The sequence below is a fragment of the Channa argus genome, chromosome 2 (genome assembly GCF_033026475.1).
Source record: "Channa argus isolate prfri chromosome 2, Channa argus male v1.0, whole genome shotgun sequence".
Lineage (NCBI taxonomy): Eukaryota > Metazoa > Chordata > Actinopteri > Anabantiformes > Channidae > Channa > Channa argus.
This window is the reverse complement of record NC_090198.1, coordinates 25,406,715-25,422,477: the sequence shown is the minus strand read 5'-3', so window position 1 is coordinate 25,422,477 and position 15,763 is coordinate 25,406,715. Positions and strand designations below refer to the sequence as shown.

General features: G+C 42.1%; 1 protein-coding gene across 3 annotated transcripts in view; it reads left to right on the top strand.

The window, feature by feature from the left end:
* The first annotated feature begins 617 nt into the window (after positions 1-617).
* The window catches only part of mafa (MAF bZIP transcription factor a), an 81,421-nt gene continuing 66,275 nt past the window's right edge, over positions 618-15,763 (top strand). Inside the window, exons 1-3 of one of the 3 annotated variants that reach the window (XM_067487154.1) lie at positions 618-2,018; positions 8,953-9,058; positions 10,023-10,089. In XM_067487154.1, the coding sequence (XP_067343255.1) occupies positions 1,048-2,018; positions 8,953-8,959 (978 nt within the window). In that variant the 5' untranslated portion in view covers positions 618-1,047 and the 3' untranslated portion in view covers positions 8,960-9,058; positions 10,023-10,089. Of the gene's footprint in view, positions 2,019-8,952; positions 9,059-10,022; positions 10,090-12,068; positions 12,378-15,763 lie in introns of those variants that run through there. The other 2 variants (XM_067487147.1, XM_067487137.1) reach the window with 2 other exon arrangements.

Sequence of the window (15,763 nt, the reverse complement as noted above, 5' to 3'; positions counted from 1 at the left end):
GTGCACAAAGGCATGACAGACCCATTCAGCCCGTGCTTATAATTTTGGTCAGTTGTCTCTGAAGTTACAACTCAACATCGTGTTTATATGACTGTCTTACGTGCCATGAAATAACAGAAATATCAGCGACCATGGTGCAGAGGTTGAGCTGTTTTTTCTAGGCGAATCAAAGAAACACATACATTAACAACTGCAAAGGACAAACATAAAATAAAGTTGCCTACAGGTGATAAGAAGCAAAGTTCAATGCTTTCAGTGAAATGTGAACAATAAGTTAGTTAGTATGCACTTTTTCCCCCCAAATACTCTGTTATAGAGATCCCGTTCAGGAGTTTCCACGCAGCCTCACCTCGTTCCTCTAAGATCTAAACGCATCAAAGTGGCGCTCAAAAAAGTGCGTCTGTGTATAAAAACTGAGATTACATTTTCGAAAATAGTGGCCAAAGAGTGAGGAGGCTGCGTCCCATCTGACAGTCAGCTGATGGCCCTTGACAGTTGAAAAAAGTTTCGTTTCAGTAGTCTACTCATATGTTAATTAGCTCTCGAAGTGTGCGACCCTATTGGCTCTTCGTCCGAGTCAATTTCCCATTTGCAGCCTGACGTCAGGGCGGCTACAATGCTCTTAAACTCATCTGCTGTGTGATCCCTCTAAAAAATCGTCCCACCAGTCAGCGGTTTGTAACGTGCGAGGCTGCATTCACTGCCTTTACTCTCGGCCTTTCTCCCCTCGCCGCTTGCGCAATGTGTCCATGAAGAAGCCGTGAAGTGTTAAATGTTTGAAATACAAAACCGCCGAATTTCACATGCTGAAAAAGGACTCCGCTACTCGTACGCGCGGCACTGCTGTGTCTGTGCAATAGACTCTGCAAAGACTGAACTCCTGTCACACGCCTGCAAGTCCGTGGCTGCAGAAAAGGACGCCGAAACCCTCATTTTTCACTTTCAAGACAAACGCTTAAAAAAAACAAACTGGCTCACGTTCTTCCCAACCAACCCAGTTTGACAGCTGCTCTTCACCCCGTTTGGAGGACTGTCAGCAGCAAGAGGATGGCATCAGAGCTGGCAATGAGCAACTCCGACCTGCCCACCAGTCCCCTGGCCATGGAATATGTTAATGACTTCGATCTGATGAAGTTTGAAGTGAAAAAGGAGCCGGTGGAGCCCGATCGCAACATCAGCCAGTGCAGTCGCCTTATCGCCGGGGGATCCTTGTCTTCCACCCCGATGAGCACGCCTTGCAGCTCGGTGCCCCCTTCCCCGAGCTTCTCGGCGCCCAGTCCGGGCTCGGGGAGCGAGCAGAAGACACACATAGAGGATTTCTACTGGATGTCCGGTTATCAACAGCAGTTGAATCCAGAGGCGCTGGGCTTCAGCCCCGAAGACGCGGTCGAGGCGCTGATCAACAGCAGTCACCAGCTGCAGCCGTTCGATGGCTACGCCAGGGGCCAGCAGTTTGCTGGCGCAGCCGGGGCAGGAGGCACCATGACCGGGGAGGAGATGGGGTCCGCCGCGGCGGTGGTGTCGGCAGTAATCGCTGCGGCAGCCGCTCAGAACGGAGGACCACACCACCACCACCATCATCACCACCACCACAGCAGCGGCCACCACCAGGCGCCGGGCGTCCAGTCCAACGGCACCTCTGGGACAAGTCACCCACACATGCGCTTGGAGGAGCGGTTTTCAGACGAGCAGCTGGTGACCATGTCAGTGCGAGAGCTCAACCGGCAGCTACGGGGGGTCAGCAAGGAAGAAGTGATCAGATTGAAACAGAAGAGGAGGACCCTAAAGAACAGAGGCTACGCTCAGTCCTGCCGATTCAAGCGGGTCCAGCAGCGGCACGTCCTGGAGGGAGAGAAGACGCAACTCATCCAGCAGGTCGAGCACCTAAAGCAGGAGATCTCCAGGCTGGTCCGGGAGAGGGACGCGTACAAAGAAAAGTATGAGAAGCTCATCAGCAACGGCTTCAGAGAAAATGGATCCAGCAGTGACAACAACCCTTCATCCCCGGAGTTTTTCATGTGAGTCTCGAAATTATCGTGAAAAAAGAATAGCAGATGAGTTACTCACCCCCGCTTAAAAAGTTTTCATTATGAAACTTTCTTTTTTTTTTATTTGGCACAAAGTCCACTAGACCAAGAACTAATTTGTCAACTTTTTTTTTGTATTTTATTTCATACATTTTTGAAAACAAACGTTTGTCTGCGAATTGGAAAGCTTTGTCATCAGTGCTTTTTTTTAATTTTGGAGAGGCATATTCAGGAAACTTCCAGCTACTTTTCGCTATCATACTAGTGTATTATGCATAGCCTGTCAAGATTTTTTCATCGTTGTTCATTAGATTTGCTGTGTTTCAGTAAAATATGTTCTTTTTTTAAAGTTGATCCAACTTTAAGCCACAGTATACGAAGTGTGCATGCAGACACTCGGTATACTCCTTTGAAGTTCATCAACTTGCCCTTTTTCATCATTTTGCTTTTAATTCAGTGTACAGATTACTATCAAAACTGCATCCATCGACAATATGTTTTTGGTCTTTTTTTTGTTTGTTTGTTTGTTTTTTACCTTCTTATTTTATTTTTATTTTTTTTGCTGCCAAATATGGAGGATTGCGAACCTGCCGGTCGACGCCACCTCATCTCATGCGTTTGCTTGTTATTGTGTTGAGCAACAGAGGACTGTACTCATTTAAAAACTGTTCATTGTTTGAAAAGAGATGTGTTATTGAACTGCCCTGCATGCTGGACATGTATGTTTTTTTTTTTCTTTTTTCTGTGCTTGAAGATATCCTTTTTGTCGGATGACTCCAGCATGGCATTCATACTTCATTTATGGCCTCCTCACTTTTTTGGGACAGAAACAAAAAAGTGACAGGACTTCCCACCCCTTTGTAATCTATACAAGTGCATTTCAGCTGTGTTGAAGTGCACCACCATCGGCTGTCATTAGGCTGCAGGCAATGCGTTATGCACTCCCGATGGAAGTTGATCCGCGGGGATCCTGGTGCGAGGGACAAAGAAAAGTCTTCACTATTAAGGAAATCACCAGTCCCTTTCCTGGAAGTTTAGTCTGTTGCTTAAAGCCTATATTGTTATTTAAAGATATTCCATTGTGCATTTGTCAACATTTGAATATTTTTAAAGCCTAATTTAAGTATAAAGTTTTTCTAATCCAAGTTGAAAGAGAGAACGTGCTGCATTGAGGGTGGTTAATAAGAGTACTGCTGCACAAAGGTATTTTCACTTTGGTTTTAGAGAAATTGGCTCGGATCCAGTTGACATTGAGCACTTTTGTGCAGTGCATAAACAGCGCTTTTGCAGCATGAGTCTCAAACTGAAGTATGAGAGCTCTATTGCTCACACACCTCCTCGTTGTATTTAAAAAAAATAAATAAATAAAAGTATTGTTAGAGAGGATCATTCGCATAGCCATAGCCAAAGTAAACTGCATTGCTTCTGGGAAATGTGTTTCTTCAACGAACTGATGTATTTTGGATTGAAATGCACTAAAGGAAATGTCGCTTGTAATCATGCAGAAGTTAAGGAAAAGTGAGTTTTCTGCACATCTGAAGGGGATGGGGTTTGGCACTCGGTTACGACTTAATCGTAACGTTTTCATTCTTCGCCAACAGTTCAGGAAAGATTGTTGTTTTGTTTTAAACAAACTCAATATTTGCAAAGCAATAACAATTATTATAATCAATAATGTCTGGACATTGTTAGATCGTCAGGGATTGACACCCTGCATGTACAAAACGAAGGAGTACCATTCGCCAATAAATCTTGAAAATGTTAATCTTTCATCTTATATATATATATAGTGTATATAAAAATATATATATTTTGCTGTGCAAAATTATTTCACTCACTAACCATATGTGATGTTCATATGTGCTCGTTTTTCATTTCATACAAATTAAATGATATGCAATAAATGTATGTAATTGTCTTCAATAAGTTTCTCACTTTTCTTTTGACTTGTCCTGAGAATTTTTGCATTTGTTCTTGAAAAATAATGAAACTAGAATCAAAACATGATGGAGATTACTGCACTAGCTTTTTAGTGTTCATATTTGCTGTAGCCATCCCTTTTTATGTGTTTTCTTCAAACAGTAGTTTCATAACAGGCCACTCTGCACAAATAAGTACCACAATTTTAACAACAGAGTAGTAAAGAGTCGTACATTTGCCCAAAAGGAGAAAGCAAGCGATGGAAAGCTTAAGACACTTTATCATATTTGATTTGTGAGTGCTGCATGCAAATATGTGGAGATACAAGTCCGGTGTTACAGATTAGTTGATGAAACCACAAAGATTAAGCCTTGCAGTGGCCTACATTTGGATGCTCTTTTGTTCAGACACACTATTGTCTGCTTTGGCTTTACTTTTTTTCTTCACAATATCAAAATTAACTGTTAAGTATTTTTTCACCATATGCGATCCCAAAACCTAGACTTGAAGTGAAATCTTGTTTTCCATTATTTCAACACCATTTCCATTTTTAATCATCTTTAAAAAAATGATGGTGTATAATGAAATATTATCTTTGCATATATTGGTCCATGAATTCCATCCTCATTTCTTATCATGAAACTATCCAATATGGTCTTGCATATTATTAGTAATATTATTACTACATCCTGTTAATTATACTATAAAAAGTGACTTGTGTTTAGTTATGTATGTGTGTGTGTGTGTGTGTGTGTGTGTGTGTGTGTGTGTGTCTGCTTGTGGTTGTGGGTGTGTGCATAAGTGTGAATAGCAAAGTGGGTTTTCTTTTTTTTGTTTTTCCCCCATCAGTGACAGTATGTGAGGTTGACAACTTCACACAATTTTCTTGTGGCTCTGCATGTTCTATCTGCACCCTTCATGTGTCCGTTTTCAAACTGCTGGCTTAGTGATCTGTGCATTGTTCCCAATGTCTGTGTTTTTTGGACACTGCATGCTCACTGTCATTAGCATGTCATCGTTTGGCTTTTCCAATTTCACCCCACTTTATCCTGTTTGTCAGTGGGCCTGGATGTTGGCCTGGAGCAGACATGCTCAACGAGAGAGGGTGCAGCGAGGGCATAGTCATGTCAGGCATGTGAGGGGGCGCTGGAGAAAGTGCCAATGTAAGTCAACAGCTGCGGTGAGCAGCAAGGGCTCAGCGCTGCTGTACTCAGTCTCGCATTTTAGCTGGTGTTTATCCTAATTGTGACTTTTTTTAACAGAACTTTTCCACGGCACTGCTACACTGACCGAAAAGGCCAATTTTCTTTAACATAGGAGGAAAGTTCCTTTCTAAGTTCTGGGACAAGGAATAGCCTGGTGGGCTTCTTGTTTCACTGTTCCAGAACAGTTTGTTTGTTGAAACAGGAAGAGCAATGTGCCAAAATACACTTTGAAGAAACAAGGTTTCTGAGGACAAATTTCAGTTTGTCAGATTTGACAGCTTTTTGCAACCTAACCACAATTTTGTGTGCACAGCTATGGACAGAGCACACGTTTAACAAAAATTGAACCGTACTCTCAGCTTGTTAACAAAGCATTGAGAAAGTAGCGTTTCCAGCTGGAAATTTCAAACTTGTTAAATTCACAAAAAAAAAAAAAAAAAAAAAAAAACACCCCCTGCACCATATGCCTGTGATGATGTGCTGCACAACCTGTCAAAGAAGCCACTTTTAACCCAACACTTGTATCCCACTCTAGTTTGTGCGATTTCCTCTGAGGTGTGTGCTACTGGGTGATTTGCCCAGAGTGAGAGAAGAGACTGAGACAATAGTCGGGCTTGGGTTGAATTAAATGATTTTGCTGATGATTAATAGTCGTGTGGGCCACTGGCTCCTGCGATGTAGAGATGATAAATCGTGAGTGCAGCTCCATGCAGCTGTGCCAGTGTTGGGTCTTAGCATGCACACACCATGCAATTTACAGCCAAGCTGCTCTCCTTCTTCCTCAATTTATCTAATTACATCTATTTGATCCAAACAGTAGCGGTGCTGTATGTTGATATTTTGCATTAACCATAGCATTGTATTAAATGCCTTCAGGGAGGATCACGTTTTGCCTTTTCTGCCTTTCAAGAACATCTTTCTGTGCTTGCCATCTCAAAGAGAAAAAACAATTGAGTGCTGGATTTTTTTGATGTGTTTTGAGTGGTATGTAAAAAATGGAAGTTTTGTTTCTTTTTAAGGCTGCTCTGTTGAACTCGTTAGCTTGTTTGTTTCAATTGCTTCTTTATTGCGAGAGATCAGTTAAACCCTTAATGCCCATGCACTAGAACTGAATGCACACCAGCCTCACGCACCAGCCCAAACCCACAAACCATACATGTCCCTGCCTAGATTTGCCTCATCTTTTTGTTTCACAGCATGTTTTCTGGCATTTATATGATTTAACTACTTCAGTCTCCAAGCTAAATGATATTTGTGTGAAGACAGATTTAATTTGCAAAACATGTTTCCCGTTATATCTGCAGCACAGGCGTGGAGTGGTTCAGTATGTGATAAACCTATCGATCGTTCAGTGATGCACTCATATGGAACGTTGGGGCTATACTGTGTGCTGAGAGCATAAGATTCAGCACAATATTCACGTAAGAAGCAGTATGCCAGTTGACGGACCTGAATGTAAGGGCTGGTTTAAAGTCTGGATTCTTACAGGTTTTAGACTGGGCCAGGAGAAGAGCTGGAGATGATCTGTTGTGTTGCTGCTTGTGTGTGATTCTGCATTTCTTAACTCACGCTGGCCTGTGTGAGAGGTCTATTAGTGCCTGTACAGATAAAATGCGCTTATAAGTGTAAATGTGTATGTGTGAGTGTGTGTGTGTGTGTGTCATGTCATGTTTTGAAGAAAAAGGATGAGCAGAGGTCAAAAGTTACAGCACACAAGGCCGCTCTCAAAGTCATTAGACTAATCCCTGCCCTGGGGAGCTCATGCTTATTTCCTCTGCCCAGAACCCACTGAACGAGACGTGCATGTGCATCCAACATGTTAAAGTACGCAGCAAATTCAAAACAACTCTCAATTTTTTTTAGCCATTTCCTGTATTTCAACACTGTCTTAGAGAGTTGCACTGTTGCGGCATACATCATTTGTCTTGCAAATCGAGGAGTTTAACAAAATTGAATTGACTTTTCCAACAGTGACTAAATTTTTTTTTCCAAGTATGTAAAAAATTATATTATATTGTGTTGCTTTGATTCCATTTAAAATACATGACTCATGAACGGTACGTTTGAATACACAAAAGGTGTTTATGTACTTACATGCTGTATGTATCACAACTCTTACGCTGGAGTGCGCTGAAAAGGGCAGACACGGCACTTGGTCAAAGCCTGGCAGGTTTAGTTTCATGCTGCCAATGATGATTTTTCTTTTTCCATCCCATGTAGCTTAAGGGAAGTCACTGTCAAGAGAAGAGAAGAATGATTAAAAATAAAGGAGTCTTGTACTGGTTTAACTAACCACAGCGGTATAATGACGATTATCTAGTAGTGTTTGTGACACACACAATGATTACGGAGAACAAATAATTTTATTCTCATGCCCACATCATGCACAAACTGCACTGTGGGTGTTGCTGACACACAACAAAACATCTAGTGGCGCTTAAGCAAAGTTCTTTGTTCTCATTAAATAGCCTCTGACTCAGACTAAGTGTGGTACTGAGATTTTACTTTACATTTTAAAGTTACATTTCCTTGCTATGGGGAAATAATTTGTATCATTTTCCAATGCAAAGAGGGAAGATAGTCAAACAAAGTTTGAAAAAAAAAAAAAAATATATATATATATATATATATATATATATATATATATATATATATATATATATATATGGCTTAAAGTGCAGATCCTAATTACTTTTACTTATAAGAGGGCAGTGTGCATTTCAAAAATTTATGAGAACCTGATTTATATAGCACCTTTCGTACAGATAAATGCAATTTAAAGTGCTTTACAGATGATTGAAAAGTCGCTGGAAAAATATATTGCATAAAGGTATAAAAGCTTAAAACTCTCAAAACAGTGATAATATTGGACACAAAAAAAAAAGATTAAAAAAGGTGTCGACAACACACCGCACAACGGCAATAAAAGGGAGGTGACAATAAGACAATCAGACTATTTCTACTTTTGCATAATGTTTAACCCATTTTTTTCCTATTTGTTATTTAATTCTCTTTATAGTTGCTACAGGGTCCTAACCCAAATAATGTGGCAGAGGATTTTCAGAGAGTTTACACTTACACTAGTCAAGTACCTAAGCGCAACCAGGGGCTGTGGATGGTCAGTCTATATTCATAACAGATAAAGAGCCGAAAAAGTCCTTTAACTTCGCAGGCCATGAGCAAGGCACAGTATACAAACACCCACTTCTTCCGAATTAAACAGTCATTAAAGATCAATTAAGATACCTATTTTATCAAAGTACGATGGGGTCTTCCTATACATTTCTTTCTGGAAGAAAGGCACCGTATGGTTCAAATAGACATTAAATGGATACGAGCGGTGTCATTAGAGAGTTGTCCTTGAAAGACTGGCTGCAGGTTATATTGGTAATGAGGTGGTCAGGACTTGCTGGGGTAATTTTATATGTCTGTAAATGGACCCAAACCATGAGCCAGTGACTTAAATAAATGCAACACCATCTCTCAACAATCCCATAGCTCAAATGGTGAAAGCGTTTTAGAAAATGCAGTGCAAGATTATAGTCTGGCAATAATGAGGGTATGATAGTAATGAAATAAAACAACACCACAAGCCTTAATTGACCAAAGTTTCGCACTTAGGGCTTGCTAGCATTATATGTAAAATATTTTTTCAGCAGTTGTTGGTGGTGTAGAGCTATAGCTGAGCCATGGATGTGGAAAACAGATGAAATGAGGGCGTAGTCACTTAAAGAAGATTAACAATGAATATCCAGCAATGATTTTTCACCTGGAGATTATTTTTTTCTTTCTTTCCTTAGCAACTAACTGCTCAACTGTAGAGCGGCGAACAGAGAATGACAGAGGAGAAACAAAGCACACCATAAAACAAAAAGTGGATGTTTCCTTACTGTACAGTTCTAACAGGTGATATGCTGGGCGTCAACTTGTCTGCTCTCCATGTGTTAGTGACACAGCCTTTTTCTTTTCTCAATGGCACCTCTCTCCTTTTCAGCATAGTTTTAAACTTTCTGATCACACTTGTGTGCTAGAAGCTTTTCTCTACCGCAGTACTAATATTGGCATGCTGCATCATGCACAGTCCTATACACTCAGTGGAACTAAATTAGGTGGCACTTGAAAACGGAATGATTTATAATTTCTCTCACTGCAGTCTATGGGCAAAATATTTCCACAACTGTCATTTCCCACAGCGCTGCTTGGCATCTGTGCACAGGAAGCTAAGAGCTAGGCTAATGTTTTCACTTGTGTAGCAACCTTTAAAGGGAATGTGGGCAACAATCTGGACCAGCCCAGAGCTATATGCTTACTGATGTGTGCGTTGGGGGGGGGGGGGGGCCTTATGAACGTATCTGTCATGAGGTAGGGAAGGCAGACATTACTATCCTCAAGTGTTTATTTATCTGCACGATAAATCCCCACCCTCTTAGAACCATTAATTATGTAATTTAATGGAACGAGCAGGAATAAAGGCCTTGACGTAAAACTATTTTGCCTTTTCTGCGGGATGGCACACTGTGTGCTTAGATATTTTAGTTTAGTCTCTTGTGGTTATAGTGTTTTGATGCATGAGTTCTGCCTGTAGAATCCATTTGCATGCAAATTTTTACATTTCCCTCCGCATCAAACGCTTACTATGATACATGTACTGTATTTCTGCAGACAGACAAGGTGAGAGTGAATCTCTCTCAGAATGGATCCCCTTGTTTCTTTGTGACTGTGTGTTTGTGCGTGTGTGTGTGTCTGTGTATCTGACAAGATGGCAGAGAGTGACGCACAGTGCAAGAAACACAAGAGGGAGATGTGCGTTTGCCTTGATGTTCATTTATCAATTTTGACAGGTTTTGTCCGATTTTATCTGCTCCTTCAGGTCATCAAGAAAATTCCTCCATCTGTGATTTTCAAGCACCATTCCTTCGTGCCCCTGTCTCCCTGAGGTAAGCATTTTTTGGTTGTTTTTCCATTCCTCTGTAATTCAACTTACATAACAGGGAGTGAAGTGAGATATATATTAAAATAATGTCTACAGCTGTACATATAATATAAAGCATAATTCATACACGGCATCATTACTGACCATGTTTATTTTTTTCCCTATTTACAAATGGACAATTATCCATATTATGTATTCATCAGACTCCTATATTAAACGCAAAGAGGATACATTAACCACAAATAGGACGCAGTGTCAAACAGCATACTGCACAGGACCGCAAGGCTTCCTTAAGAAAACAACAACTAATTTCTGAATTCCTATTCATATGCTGAAGAGCGCACACCTTCTTTGTGTTGCCAATATCTATTCCATCACATTTCTATCTCCCAAATGCCATAACCTAGTAGCTGAGTACTGTATACATTTCCCCACCTTATTTAAATAAACACGAGGAAAACACACACACACACAGATAGAAAAGATAAGGTTTTCAGTAGTCCCAGATCAACAGCACAATGAGCAGATTATAGCCACTCATTCAAATGTAAATTACATGTTTAGATTTTGTGAGAAAAAGGCAGAGGAGAAAGCAGAGAGAGTCTGGAAATCAATTCACACAGACAGAGAGGAACCCGGGGAAATGTGTTCCACAAACACACTTGTTCCTGTAATGGTTTCACTGATCACTGGTCATAATACATAAGGATGAGCGAAGGTTTCTGCTCGTATTCATGAATCCCCATCTTGATGGAGCAGAATGTATGTACCGTGGGTGCATGTCTCTCCGTATTTGTATCCAGTGTTATTTACTTGATTGTGTCTAAGTGGGGTGTGGGATCAGTAGCTGGCCTTTTTCCAGCTCCATTTAACTTCAGGACGGGACGCAGGACAAAAGCCATCAGAGAAGACAAGGACAAATCATCTTTAGATGAAGTGTTTTAAGTGCTATGATTCTCCTCCCACGTCATCGCTGTGAATTAGGTGCCCTTTGCTCGCTGCTAAGGGGCGTAGAATATAAACAATGCCAAGGGAACGGATGTTAAACGAATGAAAGTGGAAAACCATGAGGGTGTCTATCTTAGTCAGTCTCATAAATCTCAGTTCCCTCACCATGCGCTGCTCTATACCGATGTTGCACCCTGACAACCTGCCAGCTGAGCTTAGAGGGGCTGTGTGCGGTGTGGTCGATTCTGTTCTTAGCGGTTTCACCCATGGCAGACGTTGCAGGCAGATCCGTGTCTTTGTTTTATGCAAATCCATGCATATGTGGAGGGGGGAGGGTGATGAGCAATCTGGCCACGTAGCTTCAGGAGGACAGGCTGAGTGATGGAGACAGAGAGCCAGGTCTCCATGTCCTTGCCTGGGGAAAGAGTGTCCTGACTCCGGCCTGGACTGCCTAGACACCAGCAGGACACTGTGCAACTCTGCCTGTACCCCACCGATGCAAGCGCTGGGGTTTTTCCAGGCACAAATGTACATATTCTGTAAAATGTAGAGTTAGTGAGGAGATAAATAGAGGTTAACGTTGAGCGAGAGTGCCAGTGGTGTATGTGCTGTGAAGGCAGGCACACCTCAAGGATTCGCCGTGCAAACAGACACTGGAGTTCAGAGCCCAGCAGGGAGTTGAAGGACCCAGAATATGCTGACAAAGATAAAAGGCCAGGTGTATGTATATGCAGTGTAAGTGTGCAAAAGAGGCTGTGAGAAAGAGAAGTGAGAGCAAATATAGGTTGGGGAGGCAGGCTTCTGCAGTTGTTTGTGTGCATGTGTATATGGGCCTGTGATCACATGTAACAGGTAGGCAAGGCCACCAATCATACGACGGTTGTGTGCCTGGATGGTTTGGTTGAAACCTGCTAAAGTCACTCACACAACACAACTTGTCACAATGATCCAGTTCCAATGTTCCCAAGCATCTTACGGCTTGTCGGAGCTGCATGCTAACGGTTTCAGTTGGTCTGACATTCTTCTATCACACAGGGCTCTATTTCTGCGTGCCAGGATGTTGGTCTCAGTCATCGAGGGCAGATGAAATCGATCCAGATTGACCTGTCATCTGGAGGAGAGAAATGAACGAGATAGACAAGGGGTGAAAAGGCCAGAGAGAGACGGGGACCAAAGCAGAAGTACAAAAACAACCTCCTGCTTCATATGGGTCAAAAGTTGGGGGATGATTTATTCAAGATGGGCTGTTATGCCTCTTTCCCCACCCTCCTCCTCTCTGATCCACCTGCCTCTCGGAAAGGAGTGAGAAACTAGAGACTGCTCAGGAGGGGCCGACTGTATTTAGCCTTGGCGACCAAAGACACTGTGGTCTAATGTTAAAGTTAAAAATACAGATATTTATGTACAGTGAGTTAGGAACAGTTTGCGTCACTGCAAGACGTCAAGCACAGGAATAAGTGCAAAGCAGTTTCTAGCTTCCACTGTGTCACACAAATGGTACATACTTACTGTTGGCCAGATTCATTAATAATATCCTATCCAGCATTAACCCTTCAAATTATTACATTTAAATGTGTCAGCATAAACATACAACCTAAAAAAAAACTGGAATTTTACTCCTGATGGTGAGAATGCTATTTCTGTAGCAGGCAAGAAAGCAAGCAAGCAAGCAAGAAAGCAAGCACCAAAGCAACAAAGAAAGATTGATTTATTGCTGCATTTGTTTGTGAAGTGGTACTAGATTTAGCCCAGTGTGTTTGGGCAGAGCTCCACTTTGCTAATTATTTTCCTGTGGCAGAGTACTCAGCATGGTGCTCCTCTCTCGCTCTGACAAGAGAGGCTCAGCGGTAAGTGCTTAGTCAGCGCTGCTCTGGGTGTGAGATACGGCCGGGTCTCTGGTGGACTGTTCGGGAGGCGGAGCAGTATGGGATCAAGCCATCACAAGGGCGAAGGCTTTCGGGGAGAGGGCAGGCCCATCGTTACCCATCAGGGAAAGCAAGGGGGAGCGAGATCCTACTGCTCGGAACAGGAGCTTTGCATTTTATCTACCTCAGTCCTCATCGCTACGAAGCAATATTGCTGTTGGCTTAGAGAACCCAGTCATTGTGAACATACTGAAGTCATAAACCTCTAAAACAGCCTCAGTGGGTCCACCCATTAGCTATTAGCAAATGCACTTAAGTATCTATGTATTTACTATGCGCCTCAACTCTGCCAATCATTCAGTCGGCTTCTCTCCACACTTTCTATGCCAAACTTCTATTTCTCTCTCTCTCACGCCACTTTTTTGGAGTGACACAGCTCCTCCTCTGTCTGCCCTGCTATCCTCCAAATGACTCTCCTTTTTACCTCCTCACAAACAAACTTTGCTTCCTTCGCTTCGCCCTCTGTTCCCGACGTCCCTTTCCCTCCCTCCCTCCCTCCCTCCCTCCCTCCCTCCACCTTACACTGCACCTGCTTTCCCCCCCCCGCTCTTTGCTCCCCCTCCAAACGTCACTTTTCCCCTCCTCTCCTCCTTCGCTCCTATTCTCCTCCTCGTTAGCTTGATGAATGGCTTCACTGCAGGGAAAGTGCTGATTTTCATCCCTCTGTCTGATTTCTGCTGGCTGTTATTAATTTCAAACACTCAGAGAAAAGCAAGTGAGTCAATAAATAAGGAAATGAACACACTTCATCCTGCCATGCAGCAGCTCTCACATCCATTCACCCAGGGTGCAGGTCCTCTGTGGAGGCCGGGTCTGCATTTATACTGATAGAGTTCAAACCTACTCTTGAATCACAACATGTTTCAGTATTTTTTTAATGCAAGAACAAAAACCGGCCAGTAGCACTGCATCATATCAAATGTTTGTGGAGTATTTTAGGCATCTTGCTTCACTCAGACAAACAGGGCCAGAGGGAGAGAGAATGCTACAAAGCAAACAGCTCAGAAGAGACCTGCAGTGTCCTCTCTTATCTTTAACACACTGTTGTGCCACTTAAGAAATGTATACAGAGAGAAGATGCAGGGGGAGAGAGGTATTACTGCCGCACCTTAAACGATACCGTCCACACAGTGTGGCTGGTCCTCCTCTACTTGTCAAACACAAATAGCTTTGACACCAAGCGATTCTCTTAGTTTGCTGCAGCAAAAAGTTGTAATTCTACTTATTTTATGTATTTAATTAAAACACTTTGGGATATTTAATATGTCTACAGTACGATCACCCTAATGCATCCACAGACACATAAAGTAAAGCCACAGATATCATCACGCTGTTTACAAAGTGTTAAGACAAACAGTCTGGTGGAGTATCCTATTAATACATGTTTGAGACACACACACACACACACACACGCTGCAAGGCTTATGTTTCCATTGGCTCAAACAATTAGAACAATATTCAGTGTTATATTAATAAACATACAGGTTTTATTAGGGCCAATACTTGCTTAATTTACTCTGCACTAATATATTGATTCAGCTTCTTGGGACTGAATCACTGAAGAATACTACATATATATAATAATATAATGGGATTCTGTGAAACTGTTATGCTGAGAGAAATTTAATATGGCTGATGTGTGTATATAATAAAGGAAGTTGTTTGTTCCTCACAGCTGGTGTAGTACGAAAAGAAAAGCACTGTTATTTGACCTTTTGTTTTACATGTGTTAGGAATAACTGCACGGAAAGTAGCGTATAAGTCTTGGGTGGTGTGTTTAATTTGAATATTTTACCCAAATATGATTTACCCAATCATATTTTACACTGAAACAAAGTACAGTGCAGTACTGTACTTTGTTTCAGCGTCTCAAGTATTTTTATGCCAAGTGCTGTCGTTTGACAACTTTGCCAAAAGATGATTCCCAGAGGGTCTGTGGTGTCCTCCACAGTCTGAATATGCAGCATGCGAGAATAAACATTGACAACGGAGAAAGATTCAAAACAAAGATTCGTTACTTTTCCAGAAAGACAATGTTTCCAGCTGTGTCAAACACTAGTATGAATATGCACACAGCTGGAAATATCCTCCTGAGTCTCTGTCTAATTAAAAATGAGACATCCTGAAAGTTGAATGTTAAGGCATCCGGACTTTTCCTGTGTGGAGTGCATGACGGATAAGAAGAGGAGAGGAGCATGTATTAGTAATAGCTGCAGGGGTAGTGGAGCCTGTATGTCTGCTTCTTGGCTCTGTGAGCACAGACATAATTATTGTGTTTACAAGGCTGGGTTGCTCTTACTGTTAAATTATTGGGGTGGGGGCGCATTAAAGGAGGAGGAAAAGAGGGAAAGGGTGGGGGGAGTAAATATTTGTCTCTCCCTCTCATAGTTCTGGTTAACCAGGCCGAGGAATTCTCTTTGCATTTTATAATTACAGAGTTTGGGTAATGTCAGCCTTTGAGAAACATGGCCTCTGAGACCTGACAGAGAAGGCCTTTTTGTAGAGACAGTGTAGTGGCTGGGGCTGTAGGGTGGAGGCTGAGGAGCCGCACACTTCTGCATGTCACTACTGTAGTGAAGAGGCATGTTCAGTTAATAGCCCCGTGTCATGAGGTTAGTCTCTGAGGTGTAACACTCATGCTATACCAGAGCAAGCTGTGAACTCCGTTGGTCACTTCACTGTCATCGTTTTTTTTTTTTTTTTTTGGCTTGGAAGGGTGTGAAACCTCTGGGAAAGGGTGATGGGGCACAGACAATAACAAACTAACAAAGATTGTTTCGGTTGGTTCATTTTTTTCAGAACTAG